The sequence below is a fragment of the Capricornis sumatraensis genome, chromosome 8, assembly GCF_032405125.1.
Source record: "Capricornis sumatraensis isolate serow.1 chromosome 8, serow.2, whole genome shotgun sequence".
In the NCBI taxonomy this organism is placed as follows: Eukaryota; Metazoa; Chordata; class Mammalia; order Artiodactyla; family Bovidae; genus Capricornis; species Capricornis sumatraensis.
In genome coordinates, this window is record NC_091076.1 from 69705017 (window position 1) to 69725423 (window position 20407).

The 20407-nt window shown below is 49.3% G+C and overlaps 2 protein-coding genes across 2 annotated transcripts; one reads left to right on the forward strand and one right to left on the reverse strand.

Moving 5' to 3' along the window:
* Positions 1-767: 767 nt before the first annotated feature.
* Positions 768-3314, reverse strand: LOC138083586 (cytochrome c oxidase assembly protein COX11, mitochondrial-like). The gene is made up of 2 exons (XM_068977423.1): positions 3273-3314; positions 768-1691 (listed from the first exon to the last, which is right to left on the reverse strand). Exons 1-2 carry the CDS (start codon positions 3312-3314, stop codon positions 879-881), a joined length of 855 nt encoding a protein of 284 aa, XP_068833524.1. The 3' UTR covers positions 768-878.
* Positions 3315-4942: 1628 nt separating this feature from the next.
* Positions 4943-15267, forward strand: LOC138084726 (galectin-9-like). Its single transcript, XM_068979100.1, has 5 exons — positions 4943-5018; positions 9546-9637; positions 12201-12405; positions 13236-13346; positions 15132-15267. Exons 1-5 carry the CDS (start codon positions 4944-4946, stop codon positions 15135-15137), a joined length of 489 nt encoding a protein of 162 aa, XP_068835201.1. The 5' UTR covers position 4943; the 3' UTR covers positions 15138-15267.
* Positions 15268-20407: the final 5140 nt, after the last annotated feature.

Sequence of the window (20407 nt, forward strand, 5' to 3'; positions counted from 1 at the left end):
ACAGTGCCAAAGGCTTCCTTTCTCCAAGACCTCGTCCATACTTGTCAGTTTCTTGAGAGTGTGAGGTGGCCAACACATTGAGAACAGATCCTATGGTCTATAGGGCAGAGAACGGATAGCCTCAGACAAGTGTCTGCAACTTTGAATAACAGAGCTCTGAGGGCTGCCTCTCACCTCATTAAGATAAGAACCAGGCCCTGGGAAAGGATCTCAGTGATTGCACGATGATGCCAGGCTGCTGAGGCCAACTGTGCCAGGCACTGGGTCTTGGAGATGCCTCCCTACTCTCTCCATCCATCTGAAAATACACTTACCCTCAAATTTGGCTGTTGCCTCTCTCTGTGGAGTGGGAGCAGGGCCGTGGACTCTTCTTTATGGGTTGGACTCACTGTGACTCAGCTATGCTCAATTCACATGCCAGCAAGGGTATGCTCAAAATCCTTCAAGCTAGGCTTTAGCGGTATGTGAACTGAGAACTTCCAGATGTACAAGCTGGGTTTAGAAAAGGCTGAGGAACCAGAGATCAAATTGCCAACATTTGTTGGATCATAGAGAATTCAAGAAAATTCCAGAAAAAAACACCTACTTCTGTTTCACTGACTACACTACAGCCTTTGACTGTGTGAAAAATTCTTTTTTTTTTTTTTTTTGAGAAATAATAATAAAAGTTTATTGCTACAAGTATGAAGTGCTGATAACCTGAAAGGGGAGCTGAATCAAATTTCTGCCAACATACATGGTTTCGAACTGTCATACATTCTAAGTAGGATAAATGAATTTGGAAGAAAAGAACCATCAGTAGATAACATTTAAAACAGAAGGCTTCATATTAGTTTAAATACTTCTCTGAGAAGACAAGGTGCATGATTTTTTAAAAATCACAAATTTGAAGCAGGACTTAGTTGGTGATTTGAATTATAGCCTGGGACTGCCAACTTATGCCCCTCCTTTGCTTCAAAAAAAGTATAAGAAAGAGTGATGAGATCAACATTCACCATTCTTGGATCTTCAGCAAATTCAGGATCAATGTAGAAAAATACTGGCATATCTACTTCCTCTTGTGGATTAAGCCTTTGTTCTTCAAAGCAGAAGCACTGTATTTTATTGAAGTACTGTCCAGCTTCAAATGGTACAACATTGTATGTAGAAATTCCGATTACTGGTTTGTCAGTAGGATTCTTAGCTTTATAAAACGCCAGTGCTGTCTCTCCTGGCACTACATATATTTCTGTTTGCTGAGGTCTAAAGTTCCACTGGAGACTTGCATGCACATCTGCAATAAAGGTGATTTTAATGATCCGATCCTTAACAGGTACCATGTTTTCAATCTGGTCTGATGCATGACCTGCTACTGCTGATCCTCCAAGTCCCGTAGTCTGGCAGTAGAGCCGGTAAAGGGGCACGGCGGCGTAGGACGCGCCCAGCATGCCCACCGCCGCCGCGGCCACGTAGGTGAGGACTGTCTTGTTCCGCCGCCGCCAGTCCTCCTCCTGCGAGCGAGTGTAGGGGTTTGTGCTCTTCGGCCGCCGAGCCGGCTGCTCCGCCGGGCTCGGGCGCCTCCATGTCCCAAGCCGCCTCAGCCCCTGCTCAGTACCCGCCGGCCCGCTCCTCCCGGGCCGGAGACACGGCTCTGCCCTCTCGGTAGCCCGGGTTGGGCGCCCAAGGTGGCTCCAAGGCCACCCGCAGAAAACCTGTGTGGAAAATTCTTAAAGAGTACCAGATCACCTTGGGCTTCTCTGAGAGCTCAGTTGGTAAAGAATCCGCCGACACTGCAGGAGAGCCTGGTTCGATTCCTGGGTCGGGAAGATCCGCTGGAAAAGAAATAGGCTACCCACTCCAGTATTCTAGGGCTTCCCTTGTGGCTCAGCTGGTAAAGAATCCACCTGCAATGCAAGAGACCTGGGTTCGATCCCTGGATTGGGAAGATCCCCTGAAGGGAAAGGTTATCCACTCTAGTATTCTGGCCTGGAGAATTCCATGGACTGTATAATCCATGGGGTGGTAAAGAGTCCCATAGGAATGAGCAACTTTCATTTACTTACTCACCAGACCACCCTACCTATCTCCCAAAAAACTTGTATGAGAGTTAAGAAGCAACAGTTAGAATTGGACATGGAACAACTGACCTGCTCAAAATTGGGAGAGGAGTATGACAAGGCTGTATGTTGTCACCCTGCTTATTTAACTTTATGCAAAGTACATTATGAGATATGTCAGGCTGGATGAATTATAATCTGGAATCAAGATTGCTCGGAGAAATAACAACCTCAGAAAGGCAGATGGTACCACTCTAATGGCAGAAAGTGAAGAGGAACTAAAGAGCCACTGATGAAAGTGAAAGAAAGGAGTGAAAAAGATGGCTTAAAACCCAACATAAAAATACCTTAAGATCATGGCCTCTGGTCCCATCACTTCATGGCAAATAGAAGGTGAAAATGTGAAAACAGTGAGAGATTTCATTTTCTTGGGATCCAGAATCACTGCTGGTGGTGAGTGCAGGTATTAAGTTAAAAGACGCTTGTTCCTTGGAAGGAAAGCTATGAAAAACGCAGACAACATTTTAAAAAGCAGAGACACCACTTTCTCAACAAATATTCATAGTCAAAGCTATGGTCTTTCCAGTAGTTATGTACAGTTGTGACTGTTGGACCATAAAGAAGGTTGATGCCAGAGAAATGATGCTTTTGAATTGTGATGCTGGAGCAGACTCTTTGAGAGTCCCTTGAACAGCAAGGAGATCAAACCAATCAAACCTAAAGGAAATCATCCTGGGATATGCATTGGACGAACTTGTGCTGAGGTTGAAGCTCCAGTACTTTGGTCACTTGATGCGAAGAGCCGATTCATTGGAAAAGGCCCTGATGCTGGGAAAGATTGGAGGCAGGAGGAGAAGGGGACGACAGAGGATGAGATGGTTAGATAGCATCACCGACTCAATGGACATGAATTTGAGCAAACTCCAGGAGTTAGTGTAGGACAGAGGAGCCTGGCACGCTGTAGTCCACGGAGTTGCAAAGAGTCAGACACGACTTGATGAATGAATGGCAGCTTCCAAGTAGTCTGGTGATGCCAAAGTGTGTATGCTGGAACTCTACCTGTCTCTGTGTCTCCCTGGGCTCTGAGAATTAAAAACAATCAAAACAAAACAAAACAGTATTTTATTGAGTTGTGTTTCAAGTAAACGCATGGACCCTAGCCTGTTGGATGAGTTTTTATGTTGTAAACAGCTGTGTGATCATCATCTGGGTCAAGCTCCAGGACATTCCCAGCACCCAGATGATTCCTTCGGGTTCCTCCCAGTTGGGGCCCACCATGGGCCATCACTTTTCTGACTGTTGTTGGATTTTATCTAATAAAAGACTTCCAGCCTGTGCTCACTTGTGCCTGGCTCCTGTGCACAGCTGTGAGTGTCACTGATGATCGTGCCTATATCTTTGGTCCCTTTTTATTGCCAAGGGCTAGTCCCCTGTGGTCACATCATCATTCATGTTTCCTTTCTGTTGCTGGTGGACAGCGTGATTCCAGCGTGGGGCCGCGGTGAGTGAGGCTGTCATGCATGTGTATGTTTTCATCTCTCTTGGGTAAATATCTAGAAGCAGAGGAGCCTGGACACAGTAGAGGCAGAAGCCCCACCAACAAGTCTCCATCCCGCTTGCATTTTACCCTCCAACCTGCACTGAATGAGAGTTCAGTGATCTTTATCCCAGTAGATGAGGAAACAGTCCCCATGTTCCTGGTGTCAAACAGGATTGCAAAGCATTTCCCCTTCTTTTCCTCCTTTCTGCTTCAACTGTGCCATCTGCCTCTTAAACCCAGTTACATTGTGGTTGATCTAGAAATGTAATGGGGGCGGAGGGTGGACACAGGGGGCAAGTGTGGGCAGTCTGTGGGAACATCTCAATTAGTCAGTCTTTGCAAATTCTGGGGCACCGAGGCAAGCCCAAGAATAGAGAGAGGTGCAGACAGGTTCTCAGCCCTGGGGCACCTGCTCCACACTCAGTACCTATAGGCCCCTCAGCTGCTTGTCCTGGCTGGACACGGGGTCCCATCTCTAGCACACGGTGGGGGCCTACTTAATCTCCGCGAAGTCTGTTGTTGCTGTGTGTTTCCTCCCCAAACCCCTTTCTGACAAAAGCTGATCGTGAGTCTCTGTTTCAAACATTTCCATTAACAAGATACTGGAACCAAATAAAGACAGTTATTCAATATATTGCCTCCAACTCAATGTCACTTGGAATATTCTATTATGTCTGAGATGTCTCTGCTCCCCATTCTAAAGCCCAGAATCAAGAAAGAGAAGAGAGAGAGAAATTCACAGAGAGGAGGGGTCAGAAGTTCCCGGGGCATCATTATGCACAAAGGTAATGGAACCTCCATCACCAGGTTTTCTATTTGCAAAACATTTCTTTTTACATGATTATGCTTTTATGTGAGGAGTAGAATTTTACAGGGGAGGAATACCTTTTGAAGAAGTGGAGTAGCCTTATATGGCTCAAGCTGCCGCTAGTGAGCTGTGTGACCTTGGATATGACCTGTTGATTCTCTGAGCCTTAGTTTTCCGGTCTGCAAAATGGGTATAACTAGGCCTTCCTGCAGCACTGCCACCCCATGCCCAGGCAGCGCCCCATCACACACACTGTTGTCTGGACATGACGCAGCCACACGCTCGGGGCAGTGTCTTCTAGAACCTGTGAACGTGGTGAGAATGTCTGAGCCTACGTGAACTATTCTGACTTGGGGTGGAAGGTAGGAGGAGAGCAGAGGGGAGAAGGCCCTGGGAGAGGAGCACCCACTTCTGTCCTCCGTCTTCCTCCCTACCTTTCTCCCTTACTCTAAACGGACTTTCTCCTGCTCCTGGCTCCTCCCCATTGAATAACAGATAAACTGCATTGAATTCCTTATCTTGGTGAGTCATTCCTGTTGCAGAGGTCTACCTGGACACCATGCAAAGCGGCAGTGGTCACGTAGGCATTGAAGAACGGGCCTTGAGGCACAGCCAGGGCCCCTACATAAACCCAGTGAGTTCCAGGGCTGGGGGAGGCCTCAGCCAGGGGGACGCAGCTCTGGGGCTCTGAGGAACAAGCTCCTGCTGGGGTGACAGGAAGCCGGGGGAGGCCTCGTTCCAAAGAGAACAGATGGAGGGCAGACACACCAGCCAGGGCGGCCCTGCCCCCTCTTCTGCCTGTGCCCGTCTCCTCGGTGCTGCTCAGGGCCGAGGGTCACCAGGATTTGTGCCTGTGACAAATGTTTACTGAGCTTCCTCCTGATCTCTCTCCTGTTCTGGGTGCTCAGTGGGGGAAGAAGAGTCTAAGTAATAAATAGAGAAGTGAATTTCCATTTTTTTTTTTAACATGAAGGAAAGTAAACGTCTTCTGGGGAGGATAACAATGAAACATGGCACTTAAGGGCACTTACTTGGAAGATGACCTCTCTGGGTTCAGCCATTTACTAGCTGGATGACCACAAGCAAGTTACTTTACCTCTCTGGGCCTCAGTTTCTGCTTGGGTATAATGGGAATAATCAAGTCACCACCAAGAGCTCGGGTAAGGATCAAGCATTATCGCATGTTGAGAGAGTTTGAAAGGTGTCTGGCCCACTGTGGGGGGCTCTGAAAGTGTTTAGAATTGTTAGGAGTCTAGGCACAGGAGGAAAGACCTCCTGAAGAGATATCTGGCATCTGAGGGTTGAGAGAGCTAGCCAGGGCAGGTCAAGGGTGTCCGAGAAAGACTGCCCAAGGAGGGTGGAGCGGGCTGCCCCTGCACTGTGGGATGCAAAGGGCTCTCTTCTGGGCATTTTAACCCCCTGTGTGCAGCTCTTGTCATAGGCAGCCTTGTTTAAACCAGCGGTCCCCACCTCCAGGCATGGACTGGTGTTTGTGCATGGCCCGGTAGGCAGTGGGCTGCACGGCAGGAGGTGAGCAGCTCATGAGCTAGTGATGCTCCATCCGTATTTATAGCCACTCCCCATCGCTCACATCTTCCCAGCCTTGTAAAAATTGTCTCCCGTGAAACTAGTGCCTGGTGCCAGAAAGACTGGGACAGCTGGTTTAAACCCTCATCATCTCCACCACATATATGTATTACTGAGGCTCACAGAGGTGGTCTGAGTCGGGATGTGTCGCCTGGGTCTTGTTCTTCATCAGATGGGCGACCCGGAGCCGCTTCCAGGTTCAGCCATTTTATTATTCTGATGACATGTTTTTACTCTCTTATCCTTGGATTCAAAAGCCCAACTGTAGACAGGACACCTGACTTGGTGACATCAGAGCTGCCAGCACAGAGAGTTGGGAGGCCAGCCTAATCTGTGAGGCTATAAATCCAACATAAAAACCCATCTTCCTGGGGCTTAGGAAGCACAGGCCTGTGCTGCACTTTCCTGCTAAGATCACACACACACACGCACAGAGGGGTCTTCGGCCACACCAGGCTTAAACCATACAAATTTATTTCCTTACAGTTCTGAGGTTAGAAATCTAGAATCAAAAGTCAGCAAAGCTGTTTCCTCTGGAGCCTTCAGGGGAGAATGTGTCCTTGTTTTTTCCAACTTCCAGAGGCTGCCCGCTTGCCCTGGCTTGTGGCCCCTTCCTCCTCCTGCCATTTTTTTTTTTTTGATTGTGTCAGGTCTCAATTGCTGCATAAGGCATCTTCATTGTGGCCCATGGGCTCTCTAGCTGTGGCCTATGTGGGATCTTAGTTCCACAACCAGGGATCTAACCCTCAGTCGCTGCATTGGAGGCAGATACTTAACCGCTGCTGGACCCCCAGGGAACTCTTCGCTTTCCTCCTTCTCTAAAGCCGCAGCTTCTTGCTTCTGCTGTCACCTCTCCTACAACCAACTCTCCTCCTCCGCCTCCCTCTTTGCAGACCCTGTGACTGTTCGGCCCATGCAGATATTCCAGATAACCCCCACCCCCACAGTCTCAAGATTCTTAATCATACCTGCAAAGTCCCTTTTGCTGAGTAAAGTAAGATATTCACAACTTCTAGGAATTATAATGTTGACATTTTTGGTGAGAAAAGGGAGAGGGTGTAATTACCCAGTCTACCATAACCTTCTTGGATTCAATAAATATTAGTGGTTTCTTTGAATCTTTCCAGAAAAGTTTTGTTTATAATAAGTAAATATATGTATATAGCCACGCCTACTCATTTAATAAATAATACAGAGGGAAATATTACTTATCAGTTCTCAAAGTGGTCCCTTCTTCCTCTTTTCGTGTGAAGTCTCCCTAGAATCTGTTGTGTGGAAATACCATAATTAATTTCACCATTTTCTTCCTGGTGGACTTCTGAATTCATTTCCAATTCTTTGCTATTAGAACGCAGTAATGAGTAATCTTCTCTTCGGATTATACTCCATTTGAAATCATCTTGTGTTTCAGAATGTGAGGGCACCATTTAAGACATTAAAATCCCATGAGTTTTTTTGAGGTGAATCATTCCCTAAGATTAATCTGTACTGCCCGCCCCCGTGATCCACACAGGGCTTCCTCCATCCTGCCTTCCTTCTGAGCCCTGAGGACCCCTCCTACCACTCTATACCTTAGTGTGAATATGCTTGAGGGAGGAGCCCATGCTGCCAGGTGGATACATTTTAAGTCTTGTCTCTCTTGATGGTGAGAAAGGCTCTTAGGGGGATTTCAAACTCCAACAAATGAGGGGATTCAGGGAAGAGCACCATGCTATTCAGCCTGTGTTAGGCTGATTCTACTTCTCCAAATTCACTGACATGGATTTTGACAGAAAGAACTCAGAGATGCAGAGACTTTGTGATTTGCTTAATGTCACCAAAGTTTTTAATGGCAGAATTCAGACCAGACCTGGGGGCCACCAAAGACACCTCTGCCCAAGGTCCAGGAGCACAGTCTGTCTGAGTGGGGTTCTGGCATCACTGGGTATCTCCCAGGGCCAGCTGTGCACACTGGGCTTGGAGGGGCTTCCCTGGATCCTGGGGGATCCTACAGCCAAAGGACATGGACTAGGACTGAATTGAGCTGGTGCGGATTTTTTTTTTGTTTGGCCTGCGGACTGTTTAACTAATTGCCAAAGAGAAAGTATAATACAGAGATATTAGTATCATAAACAACACATACCAGTCACTCAGTTTCAACTTATGGACTATCTGCTTTATCTCTGCCCAGCTCTACTTTCCTTTCCACCCCTGGATTGTTTTGAAGCAAATTTAGATATATCAATCCAATGCAAATATTTCATTATATGTCACGTATAGCAAAGGAAACCTACTACAATCCTTTTGAAAGCATTTCACCCCCAAATTGGAAAGTTTTACAGAAGAAAAACCTCAGATTTCTGTCTTCTCCTAAAGACTTGGAAGCTCTGACAGCACCGGGCCTGGAAGGTGATCGGGTCACAGCCGAGTGGACACTGCTCTTTAGATGAGGGTGGTGATGCCTCCTTTGCTGCAGTCTCCAGCACTCCCGACTGCCCCCTACCTGGCCAGCTCAACTATGCAAATCACCTCCCTGGGTCCTGTAAGCATTTAATCTTAGTAAAATACTACTTCGAGAAGGTAGAAAATACTCCAACAGTGTGAAAATGTGAAAATTGACTTGGAGACAGAGCTGTGTTGAAGGCAGTTTGTAGAACCACGTTAGATAGAAAGCATTCTGGAAGGATGCACCAGTCTTTCCCCACAGACATTTTCTCATTAATCATCAGTGTCACCCAGAAGCTGGGACTTGTTCTCATTTCATGGATGAAGAAACTGAGGCAAAGAGAAGTTAAATAAGCTTCCCAAGGCCACTCAGGTAATGAACAGCAGAATCAGGATTCAAACCTGAAGGATGCCTGGCTCTAAAATGAAGCATCTTCACCATAAGCCTGGGTCCTTTAAAGAGGCTCAGGAAAGAGAACATGACAAGAGGATGGGGTCCAGAAGGGGTGGAGATGCCAGTGAGGACTTGGGAGGCTTCCCGGGGGCTGGAGGAAGGATGGGAGCCCAGGAGCAGGAGCAGAAAGGGGGCTGCCCCTGGCTGCAGAGAGCACTTGGGAAGAGGCACTTTCTGAGGCTGTGGGTGGGGGCAAAGGTCAAGGTCACCACTGTTCTCTGGGTGGCGTGGGCAGGAGGGGGAAGATGACCTCTTCCTGGCCTGCTCAGCTGAGCAGAAGGTTTATCCTTGAGAACAGGTGGGTGGGTCTCTTTGGTCCATGGTGGACCCCTGAGTCCCCAGCCAGGACTTGGGTCTTTACCAGCAGCTTGGCTTGGGGTCCTGCCACCCTCCTCTCTCCCCTGGATCCTTCCCATCTCAGGGCTGTGTACTCGCCACTTCTTCCCTTGCCAGCTGCCAATCTGAGCTTGTCACATCCTCTCAGAGCCTGAGGGGCTCCTTCTCCCAACCTCAGAATATCTGTGTCACTTCCTCGCTCCAGGGCTGGAAGGTCCGTGGAGCTGAGGCTCCTTCTGTCCTGTTCGTGGCTGCACTGGGTCCCTAGGCTGCTGCCCCACACCCAGGCCAGCCCTGGCCAGGGCTGGAGAGGATGGAGAGAAGGAGGCAGGCCAACTGACCACTGTCTCCTCTCCACAGCCTGTTCCCTTCACGGGGAGGATCGAAGAGGGTCTCCAGGATGGACACAAGGTCACCGTCATGGGGCGTGTTCTTTCCACAGACGAAAACAGGTACGGGGGATTGTTGTCTCTCTCGGCCTCACCCTGAATGAACTAGGGTGCTGTCAGCTCAGGATGGTCCACACAGCATCCTCCAAGCTGCCCACACCCAGTTCAGGGGCTGGGAAGGTCCCAGCCCTGCCAACAATGCTCCTTGCCCCCTACCACCTACCTGTAGCATCCGGGGCACCATTAACCAGACTCCCCAGAGACGGGGGAATGGAGGCTCACGGTCTAGGCAGGGAAGCAGGCCAGCCCAGAGGTGGAGTTCTGGGACTGAACTTCGTATACAAGGACCCAGAGCTGCAGATACGTCAGCACCCTTCATTTCCTCTAGCCAGTCTCATCTGCTTTGGAAACTTCATTTGAGGTGACCCGGAAATATTTAAACTTGCCATCAAAGTTGTATTTGGTCCCTTTCAGTCTCAAGGTTTTTCCCACTAAAGTCAATTCAAAATATAGATAACTCAGCTGTTTCCCATTCCCTTTCTCCCGAGGGGGACTGTCTGGGAACAGAGAAGAGTTTGCACGTATTCCAGAGGTGGGAGGTCCTCAGGAGTTCATGCAGCCCTGACTGAACTCTACTGAGCTCCGGGTGGTGTGGAGGCCTGGGACCTGTGCACCCTGAGGTCTGCCGCGCCCACAGGGGCCCCTCTGGACACGTGGCCTGTCTCAGAAGCCTCTCTGTCCAATCCCAGCTGACTTCTACCCCGCTGTTCCTCTCATTACTCTGCATGGGGCCTGGGGACCTTCTGGATCCCTCCAGGCCCCTCCCCCCCGCAGCCCTACTTCTACATCTGGCTTCTAGATGACTTCCTCTGCCACTGCCTCTCCGACCAGGTGACACGGCCACAGTGATGTGGGACTCTGAGAGCCCTCAGTGCCTGCAGGGGACTGTGAGGGAAATGAGGCACCCGGTTCTGAAACCGTGCCCGCAGGGGAACCCAGGACCTTGACTATGAACTCCACCCATCTCTCCCCCTCCCTGTGCCAACCCTTCCTTCCAGTACAGGAGGGCTTTCTACTCCCACTCTGTCCAATAGAGCCTGTCTCTACCTCCGAGGGTCCCCCTTCCGATGGGAGCTGCTGTTCTCTCTTTCCCGGGGGCAGAATTTTCAAAGGAACACAGGAATGAAGTTGGGGGACTGCATGGGGAAAACGACACCCAGAGACATGTCAGAAACACTCATCTCCACTTAAGAGAAATAGGAACTTAAAATTTCTCATTTTAGGATCTCTTGGAGCTTCGTTTTCATTGGAGGGAGGGCTGCTGGGTTCAGAAACACACCAGTTCCTCTTGCCCCTGATGGCTGAGGGCTCACAGAGCATCCTGGTATTTAGGATGGCATTCAGAACTCACAGCCTTATCCACGAAAGCAAATGGGCTCTGGGGGTTTCCGGGTGGTCCAGTGGTCAGGACTCCAGTCTTCCACTGCAGAGGTCATGGATTTGACCCTGATCAGAGAACTAAGATCCTCGAGCCATGAGGCCAAAAGAAGCCCGGATAAACAAGCAGACAGAGCACTCTGCTGGGAGAATGTCCACAGAGGGCTGCCCGCGGGTGTGGGCGGAGCCTGGTCCTTGGGGATGGCATGGGAGCCAGGCGTGCCGTCTGACTGTGTGTGTTAGCTGGGAGCCTGAGTGACCCCGAGAAGCAGACTGAGAACCACACTGGGCTGAGTTCAGGCAAGGTGTTGGGAGAGAGATGCTCATTGAATAATTCAGGCTGGACCTTGGTTAGGGGACAGGCATGAGCTCCATCTGGGAAAAAGCAGAACAAGGACTTGTTGCATCCCTTTGGTGAGCTAGGCCCCTTGGAAGCTTCTTTTGTCTTCCCTCCTTACCTTACAGTTTCAGCTATGTCCAAAAGAGGTGGAGATGGTGAGGGGCTTCCTCTGAGGTGAGATGGGAACAAGAGATACTTATTTAGGGGTGCCCTCTGGCCGTTTCAGTTGTTATCCCTGAACGAAGGCAGTCACCCCTTTTCTGCATGGGACAGTTTGAGGATAACATGGTCCTGGGTCATTGCAGATGACAAACAGGGCAGATCTGGGGTCAGGGTCCAGGCCTGCTGACCTCTCTCAAGTCAGGTGGACACACCATACCCTCTGAAGAGGGACAGACTCACACTCTGAGGTCCCCATGCCCAGAGACCTAGGGCTTTTTCTGGGTCTCCCCTTTAGACACCTTCTCTGTAGGTGTCCCATCAATGCACTTGTTCTTTCCATTTGTCCTCTTTCCCAACTGAGCAGACACAGGCTGACCTCCAGGGAGCCACCACTTGGCCCCAAATCCTCTCACTAGGCACATTCCTCTACTTCCAACTTGGACACAAATTTCTTTACCCATTTCCTCCTTACTTTTAGAAAACCACACTGTAAGGGCAAAATGTGGTAACTGCACTAAACACACTGCAAATTCAATGAACCAAAGGGATGGGATGAGACTTGGGATGGGTACCAACCAGCCATGCAGGTTGTTTGCAGGCTCCCAGACAATATTAGTCAAGGAGTGACACCTCCTGTTCCCACCCTTGGCAGTAAGCCAGGATACTGTCTGATGTTCCTTGACCTAGGTTTGAAGTGAACTTTCAGATGGGCTTCAGTGACATGAACAACATTGCCTTCCACTTCAACCCTCGGTTTGAAGAGGGTGGGTATGTGGTCTGCAACACGAAGCAGCTAGGAAACTGGGGGCCGGAGGAGAAGAAGATACAGATGCCCTTCCAGAAGGGGAGTCTGTTTGAGATCTGCTTCAAGGTAGACAGGTCCGCGTTCAAGGTGAGTGGGAACTCTCCTCTCCTCAGCTGTCTGTTCCCCAGCCCCATAAGGTGCTGCGAGCAGCCTTTAAATAGTCACGTGAGCAACACTTTGTACAGAGAAGAGGACTATTTCCTGTAAGGCCGCAGTCTCCTTACACACGTTCACCTCCTTACACACCTTCACCTGTTGCTTCTTTTACTCTGGAAGTAAGCACTAGAGAAGTCCACGTGATGTTCTTTGGCCTCCTGGGTCCTTCAGTCCAAGTTATTTCCATTTCTCTGTTGTAGCCCTTCTTCCACTCCAGGTCCCTGGGAATATTTGTTTTTCTATTACCTTGTTGCTGCATTTATCCAGATGTTATTAAAGACTTAGTTCCGCCTGGCATTGCACATTGGTTTTGCAAGCAGAGTGGTGTCTCTGGGCTTGGGGAGAGGGGAGGGGAGCTGAATACATCTGTGTCTTTTTTCTCTGTGTGAACATGAGTGTCCCCACCCCCTCATCACACAACCTGACATCACTTCTCTGCTCCCCATGGACATTTGCATGTATATTTCAATAACACGACAGGAGAGCTGAGACTAGAAAGACAGACCCACTGTGATAAACACACACCAGAGGAACAAAGAACCCAAGGACTAGAGTCAGGTGGAGGTTGCCCTTTGAGGCATGAGGGTCCTGAGCATGTTCCTGCAACTGGCACAGCTCTGCAGGCTGTTGCCCTCACCTACAGGGGATTGATGCAAGAACTAGATACAGGTCTGAACGTCTGGAAGCAGGGGTCCCAGCTGCACGGGTGTGCTCCCACCTGGTCCTGGACCCCCTCCTGCCATGTGCACTCATCTCAACAGGTGACAGTGAATGGGAGCATCTTCCTGGATTATGCACACCGTGTGCCCTTTGAACAAGTCAACGCCATCTCCATCAGCGGCTGCGTGCATGTGTCCTACATCACCTTCCAGGTCAGACTCCACCCAGCACTGGTCCCCAGGGGCTGAGCGTGGGGCCCCGTCCCCTGTGTGGGTCCCACTGTGTGAACTCAAAGGTGCCAGCCAGTCTCATCTCCAGGTGCTTCTGGGGTCACCCCTTGGCTGCCCCAGTCTGTCCTTGTTTTGCTGTCTCTGTCTGGGACACCTGCTCAGGCTCCTGGACTAGTAGGTTTCTTGTCTCTGTCACACTCTGTCATCCCCTTGGTGAGGATGCCCTGGGCTTCTAGAAAGAACTTGGAATCAAACTGAAGCCAGCTCAGATCTCCAGCTCTGCCATTTTCATCGTCTGGGGAATCTTAGACGAGCGACTTCACCTCTCCCAGTCTTAGACTGTTCACCTGTGGAGTGAGCATGATCAGCCGCCCCACAGGTTGTTGTGTGAGTTCAGTGAGACCATACACATCAAAGGGCAAGTATATCTTTTCTGTGGCCATTCCCAGGTTTATTTGACCCTCTCTGTGTATTATAATTTCTGAATGTGTTAGCAACATCTAAAAGGTTGGGACCAATTTTGCAAAATGAAAAAGTTCTGGAGTTGGATGGTGGTGACTTTTGCACAACCACAGGCATGGACACTGGACTGTAGGTACACTCATGTGTGGCCTGGTTGCTCAGTCATGTCTGACTCTTCCTGACTCCTGTGTCCATGGCGCTTCTCCAGGCAAAAATACTGGAGTGGGTTGCAGGCCCTCCTCCAGGGGATCTTCCCAACCCAGGGATCTTCCCAACCCAGGGATCAAACCCAGGTCTCCCTCATTGCAGGTGGATTCTTTACAGTCTGAGCTAGTACACTTGAGATGGTCAATTTTACCTGATGTGCATTTCACCACTGTTCAGCAAAAGAGGTCAGGTAGGTTTCTTCTTCCTCCTGAAGATGGAGAGGTCCCAGGAGACTGATTACCTCAAGGATGCTGACTAGAAAATTCCAGACTTTCTGATTAAGACTACATTCCTGGGGAAGGTCAAAGCTACAGTTAGGTCAGGTGTTACACCTAGGGTTGGTATCATGGGCTTCAACAAAAGTGAGGCCATTTTGAACTTGTGGTTTTCTCTTTAACTATGCCCCGCTTTGTAGCAAACTTTCAGCCTAACTAAGAGATATAATCAGAATGTAGGCATCAGCATCACTCTCAGCTGCCTATATAGAGTCCCCACAGCTTTGTTCACCCTTGGTGTGGTCTCCATGGCCAGGACTGTTTGCTTAATCCCTCTGACATTTGTAACCCAGCAGAACCCTATGGGGCATCCTGGGACAGCCCTATGACCCACGAGGGTTATAAACCTTTAGCCTCCTGGCCCTTCTCCATGTTCCAAGGATAAAATTTAAGTGAGAAAATGCAGAAGCAAAGGGTAACACTCAAGCAAAACAAGTGATAATAGGTTAACCATTAAACACCATCAAGGACCTTTAGTTCCTCCTCAAGAGCTATAGGAGAAGGCAACGGCACCCCACTCCAGTACTGTTGCCTGGAAAATCCCATGGACCGAGGAGCCTAGTGGGCTGCAATCCATAGGGTCGCTAAGAGTCGGACACGACTGAGTGACTTCACTTTCTCTTTTCACTTTCATGCATTGGGGAAGGAAATGGCAACCCACTCCAGTGTTCTTGCCTGGAGAATCCCAGGGACGGGGGAGCCTGGTGGGCTGCTGTCTATGGGGTCACACAGAGTCGGACACTGCTGAAGCGACTTAGGAGCAGCAGCAGCAGCAGGAGCTATCGACAGTATTCTGAACCAAATTCCTGATGCTGTTTTACAGATATAGAAACCCCTACCATGTTGAAGATGTTCATTGTATGGTGCTCACGTGGTCATAGAACCCAGAAGCTTGATGATATGGCTCCCGATTACGTCACCACCAACCAATCAGAAGACATCCTTAAGCTGATCACACACCCCTCACCCTCCCCCTCACCCTGTGTTTAAGACCATTTCCCTGAAAGTCATCGTGGAATCTGGGGTTTTTAAGCTTCCTGGGCTCCTTGCTTGGTTCCTGCAATAAATGCTGCACTTTCCTTCATCATAAGCCTGTGTCAGTAGGTTGGTTTCACTGTGCGTGGATGAGTCGTACTGAGTGGAGGTAAACCTGATCTAGATAGTGATGGATGGATTGGAAATTCTGATGATGAATTCATTTGAAAGATTCCTTTCTTTAGCAATGTATGGGGGGTTACAGAGTGGGGCTTTCTCTTTCCTAGTCAGTGGCAGAGAAAAAGAAAGGAAAAGAAGGAGAAAGGGTGTCATGTTTATTAAAGTGTGAAGACTTGATCCATTCTCTCGGGCCCAGGCAGCCTACCTGAACGTCATCTACTGCTCTGCATCCTCACTTTGATTCTGAAGTCTCCATCACTTGGACACGACCAGGTGCCATGTGGGGTCTTCTTCAGTTCTGAGACATATTTCCAAGATTCAAGAGCTTGACTGTCATCCATGCAGTTGGGATGATCTGGTACAGTCCCTTTCAAGGAGATTAAAGGGAAGTTTTTGCTCTTAGTGATTCCAAATCAGACAACTGGCACTGAGTTTGGTGAGTTGTAGTCAGACTAAGTGCCCTCCAAGCCTCAGGTCACTCAGTGCTCACGACAGTCATATCAAAGGAGGCCTGTGATTAGCTACACCTTACAGATGAGGAAAGACCGAAACTTAGAGAGTGTAGGGGAGCAAAGGTTGCCACCCCTACATGTGTCACTTTGGCCTGAGTATTCCTTTAGGCTGATTCTTCTTCAGAAACTGAAGACTCAAAGTTTTTCTTTTACCTCCTCCTCAACAGGAGGTTGCAAAGAGTTGGATAAGATGAGTGACTGACTGAACAACTGCAGCAAAGAATGCAGACAAAGGACCTGTTGCAGAAATAAAGCCGCGAGCAGGGATATTTACAGAAGAACACAGCGAGGTGTGGAGGTCAGAGTCCACTCTGCACCCAGCAAACACGACATACCAAACACTGACTCTTCTGTGAATAGCCTTCCTCATCTCTGAAGTCCCAAACCATTGCCCTCAACGTCCTCTTGTGACTTTAGCTGAAGGTGGTGTTTAAAGTGATGGTTGTGACCATTTGGCGGGTAGTTCCCCTGGGTCTCTCCTATGTTTGCAAGTGTTACTATAACTTTGTTAGATTGTTTTCCTTTTATTGTGTCTCGTGTCAATCTGATCTTAGACCCGCCAGAAGAACCTAGAAGGGTAGAGGAAAACTTCTTCATTCCCCAACATTCATGTTGTAACTTGTGGCAGAATTCACTTCCTTTTTAGGGCTGAATGGTATTGCATTCTATGTATAGACCTCATTTTGTTTATCTAGTGATCCATCGATGCACACCAGTGTTGCTTCTATCTCTTGGCTGTTGTAAATAATACCAGGTACATGGGTGTACACATCTCTCTGCAAGCCTCTGCTTTCAGTTCTTTAGGGTATATAGCCAGACATGGAATTACTGGCAGTGGTAAGTTGCTTCGGTTGTGTCTGACTTTTTGCGACCCTATGGCCTGTCACCTGCCAGGCTCTTCTGTCCGTGGGATTCTCCTGGCAAGAGTACTGGAGTGGGTTGCCATGATCTTCTCCGGGGGATCTTCCTGACCCAGGGATCAAACCCAGGTGTCCTGCATTACAGGCAGATTCTTTCCCATCTGACCCAGACGTGAAATTGCTGGACCAGATGGTAATTCTGTGTTTAGTTGTTAAAGGAGCATCCGTACTGTTTTGTAGGGTCGGTCTCAGATTATGCATAGTGATGCTCTTTGTTCAGGAATGCTGGGGGCACTCACGTGGGTCTTTACTACTCATGGGAGCCCCAAAGACATAGGCCAGCTGGAGCTAGTACTGTGGCCAGATGGGCCCCTGTGGTCCTTATCACGACTTCAAGACACAGCTCAGCAACAACCATCAGGTAGCTTTGAAGAAAACGAGGATTATTACTCTCAAGTCCTAAGGGCCACATAGCACAGTGGCCAGTGGGAAGGAGGGGGTGAGAGCACAGGTTGGGGCTCCGCTTTTATTGGGGTCCAAAGGTAGGGTGGTCACACAGGAACCAGGGGGCAGGAAGCGACATGTGGGTCACTCAAACAGTTACCTAGGTTGCCCAGGGTTTTCTAGAAAGGAGAACTTGATGGATGGGGCAAGCATGGTGACTTCTCTCGAAACTGTCACACAGCTGGCACCACGTTTACGAAAGATGAGTGTCTTCGAAATGGACGCTTTAGCAATCAGAAGCTTAATGCCAGTCTCTTAGGGTCAAGCACGTACACTGTGTTTCCCATCACAGCCTCACCATTTCGCATCCCACCAACAGCACAAAAGGCCTCCTTTCTCCTTGTCCTCATCCACACTTGTCAGGTTCTGGCATTTTGAGAGGGTGAGGTGGCCAACACATTTAGAACAGATCCCATGGTCTACAGTGCAGAGAACAGAGAACCTCAGATGAGTGTCTGTGCTTTAAATAACGGAGCTCAAGGGCTGCCTCTCACCTCAAGCCAGGTCCTGGGCAAGGGTCTCAGTGACTGGACACTCGGTGACTCCAGGTTGCGGAGGTCAGCTGTGCCAGCCACTGGGTCTTGGAGACACCTCCTTACGGTCTTTGTTCATCCAAAAAGCCACTGGCCTTTGGGTTTGGCAGTCGGCCCTCCCTACAGGGCTGGAGCAGAGGCACCTGGGCTCTCCTTTGTGGGCTGGACTCACTGTGACTCACTTCCAAATCACCTGGAGATGTCAAAGTGCATGTCTGCTTGACCTCGAGCTGTCCCTGTTTCTCCCTGGGCTCTGAGAGTTTTGGGGTGGCTTCTCAATTTTTAAAAGTTCACTTACTTATTTTCTGTTGGCTGTGCTTATTCTTTCTTGCTTTGCACTGGCTTTCTCTAGTTGCAGCAAGTGGGGGCTTCTTCAGTGCCACGTATGGTTTCTCATTGCTGAGCCAGGCTGTAGGGGTGTGGGATTCGGTATTTACAGCAAGTAGCCTCTAGAACCTGGGCTCAATAATCATGGCACCGCATGAGGAGTCTCCCAGGACCAGGATCAAACCCGCGTTCTCTGCATGGTGAGGTGGATTCTCACGCACTGTGCCACTGTACATGGCCTGCGGTGTTGTTTAACAGTACTTTATTGAGGTGCGGTCCTTGTAGACACACAGACCCTAGTCTGCTGGATGAGTTTCTATGCTGTAAACAGCTGTATGACCACCATCCAGGTCAAGCTCCAGGACATTCCCAAAACTCAGATGACTCCTTCGGGTCCCTCCCATCTGGTGCCCCTCATAAGCCATTGCTTTTCTGACCCGTTTCTGGATTTTCTGTGATCAGAATGCTCCCAGTGTGTGCTCACTTGTGTCTGGCTCTTGTGCTCAACATGAGGTTCACTGAAGACCTTGCCTTTATCTTCAGTCCCATTTTCTTGCTGAGGGCTAGTCCATAGCAGGCAATTCCCAGGTGGCTCCGTAGTAAAGCGTCCACCTGCCAGTGCAGGAGACCCAGGAGACATGGGTTGGATCTCGGGGTTGGGAAGATCCCCAGGAGGAGAGAATGGCAACCTGTACCAATACTCTTGCCTGGATAAATCCACAGGCAGAGGAGCCTGGTCTATAGCCCAAGGGTTTGCAGCGAGCATTCACTGTTCCCCTTCTCCTGTTTTAAACAGTGGTGGTGTTTCCGGTGAGGGGCTGTGACGAGTGAAGCTGTTAGCACGTGTACCTCTGTTCTGATCTCTCTTTGGTGAAAATCTAGGAGCAGAGGAGCCAGGACATAGGAGAGGAAAGGGTTAACTTCATTATAATCCACCAAGTTTCCAACGCTGTTGTATTTTACACTCCAACCTGTGCTGAATGAGTTCCAGTTGCTTCCTATTCCAGTCAATGAGGAACAATTTCTCGTATGCCCGGTGTTGCAGAGGATTGCAAAGAATCTCTCTTTCTTTTCCTTCTTTCTATTCCAAGTGTGTCATCTTCCCCTAAATCCAGTCATATTCTAGTTGACTCAGGAATCTAGTGGGGTCAGAGGGTAGATGCAGGGGGCAAGTGGGCTCCGTCTATGAGAACGTCTCAGAGAAGTCAGTCTTTGCAAATTCTGAGAACCCAGGCAAGAGCCAGAAGGGAGAGAGGTACAGACCTGTGTGTGGCCCTGGGGCACCTGCTACCCTGCTCCCCACGTGGTGCCTGTAGGACCCTCAGTTGTTCGTCCTGGCTGCACCCAAGGGCCCTGTCTCGAGCACACAGCGGGGTCTCGCTTGACCTCAGGGAAGTCTGTTGTTGCCATGCATTTCCTCCCTACCCACTTTGCTACGCAGCTGATCCTAGCCTCTGTTTTAGTCAATCACTTCCTTTAACAAGGTGCTGGAGCCAATTAGAGACATTTATTCCACACAGAGATCCACCTCCATGTCATTCAGAAAGTTCTACAATGTCTAAATCTTCTCCGCTCCCCAGTCTAGAGCCCAGGAGGAAGGGAGAGAAGAGAAAAGAAGGGAGAGAGAAATATTTCAAGAGGAGGCATCAGAAGCTCCTGGGGCATCATTCAGTTCAGTTCAGTTCAGTTCAGTTCAGTTCAGTCTCAGTCGTGTCCGACTCTTTGCGACCCCATGAATCGCAGCACACCAGGCCTCCCTGTCCATCACCAACTCCCGGAGTTCACTCAGACTCACGTCCATCGAGCCAGTGATGCCATCCGGCCATCTCATCCTCTGTTGTCCCCTGCTCCTCCTGACCCCAATCCCTCCCAGCATCAGAGTCTCTTCCAATGAGTCAACTCTTCCCATGAGGTGGCCAGAGTACTGGAGTTTCAGCTTTAGCATCATTCCTTCCAAAGAAATCCCAGGACTGATCTCCTTTAGAATGGACTAGTTGGATCTCCTTGCAGTCCAAGGGACTCTCAAGAGTCTTCTCCAACACCACAGTTCAAAAGCATCAATTCTTCAGCGCTCAGCCTTCTTCACAGTCCAGTTCTCACATCCATACATGACCACTGGAAAAACCACAGCCTTGACTAGACAGACCTTAGTCGGCAAAGTAACGTCTTTGCTTTTGAATATGCTATCTAGGTTGGTTATAACTTTTC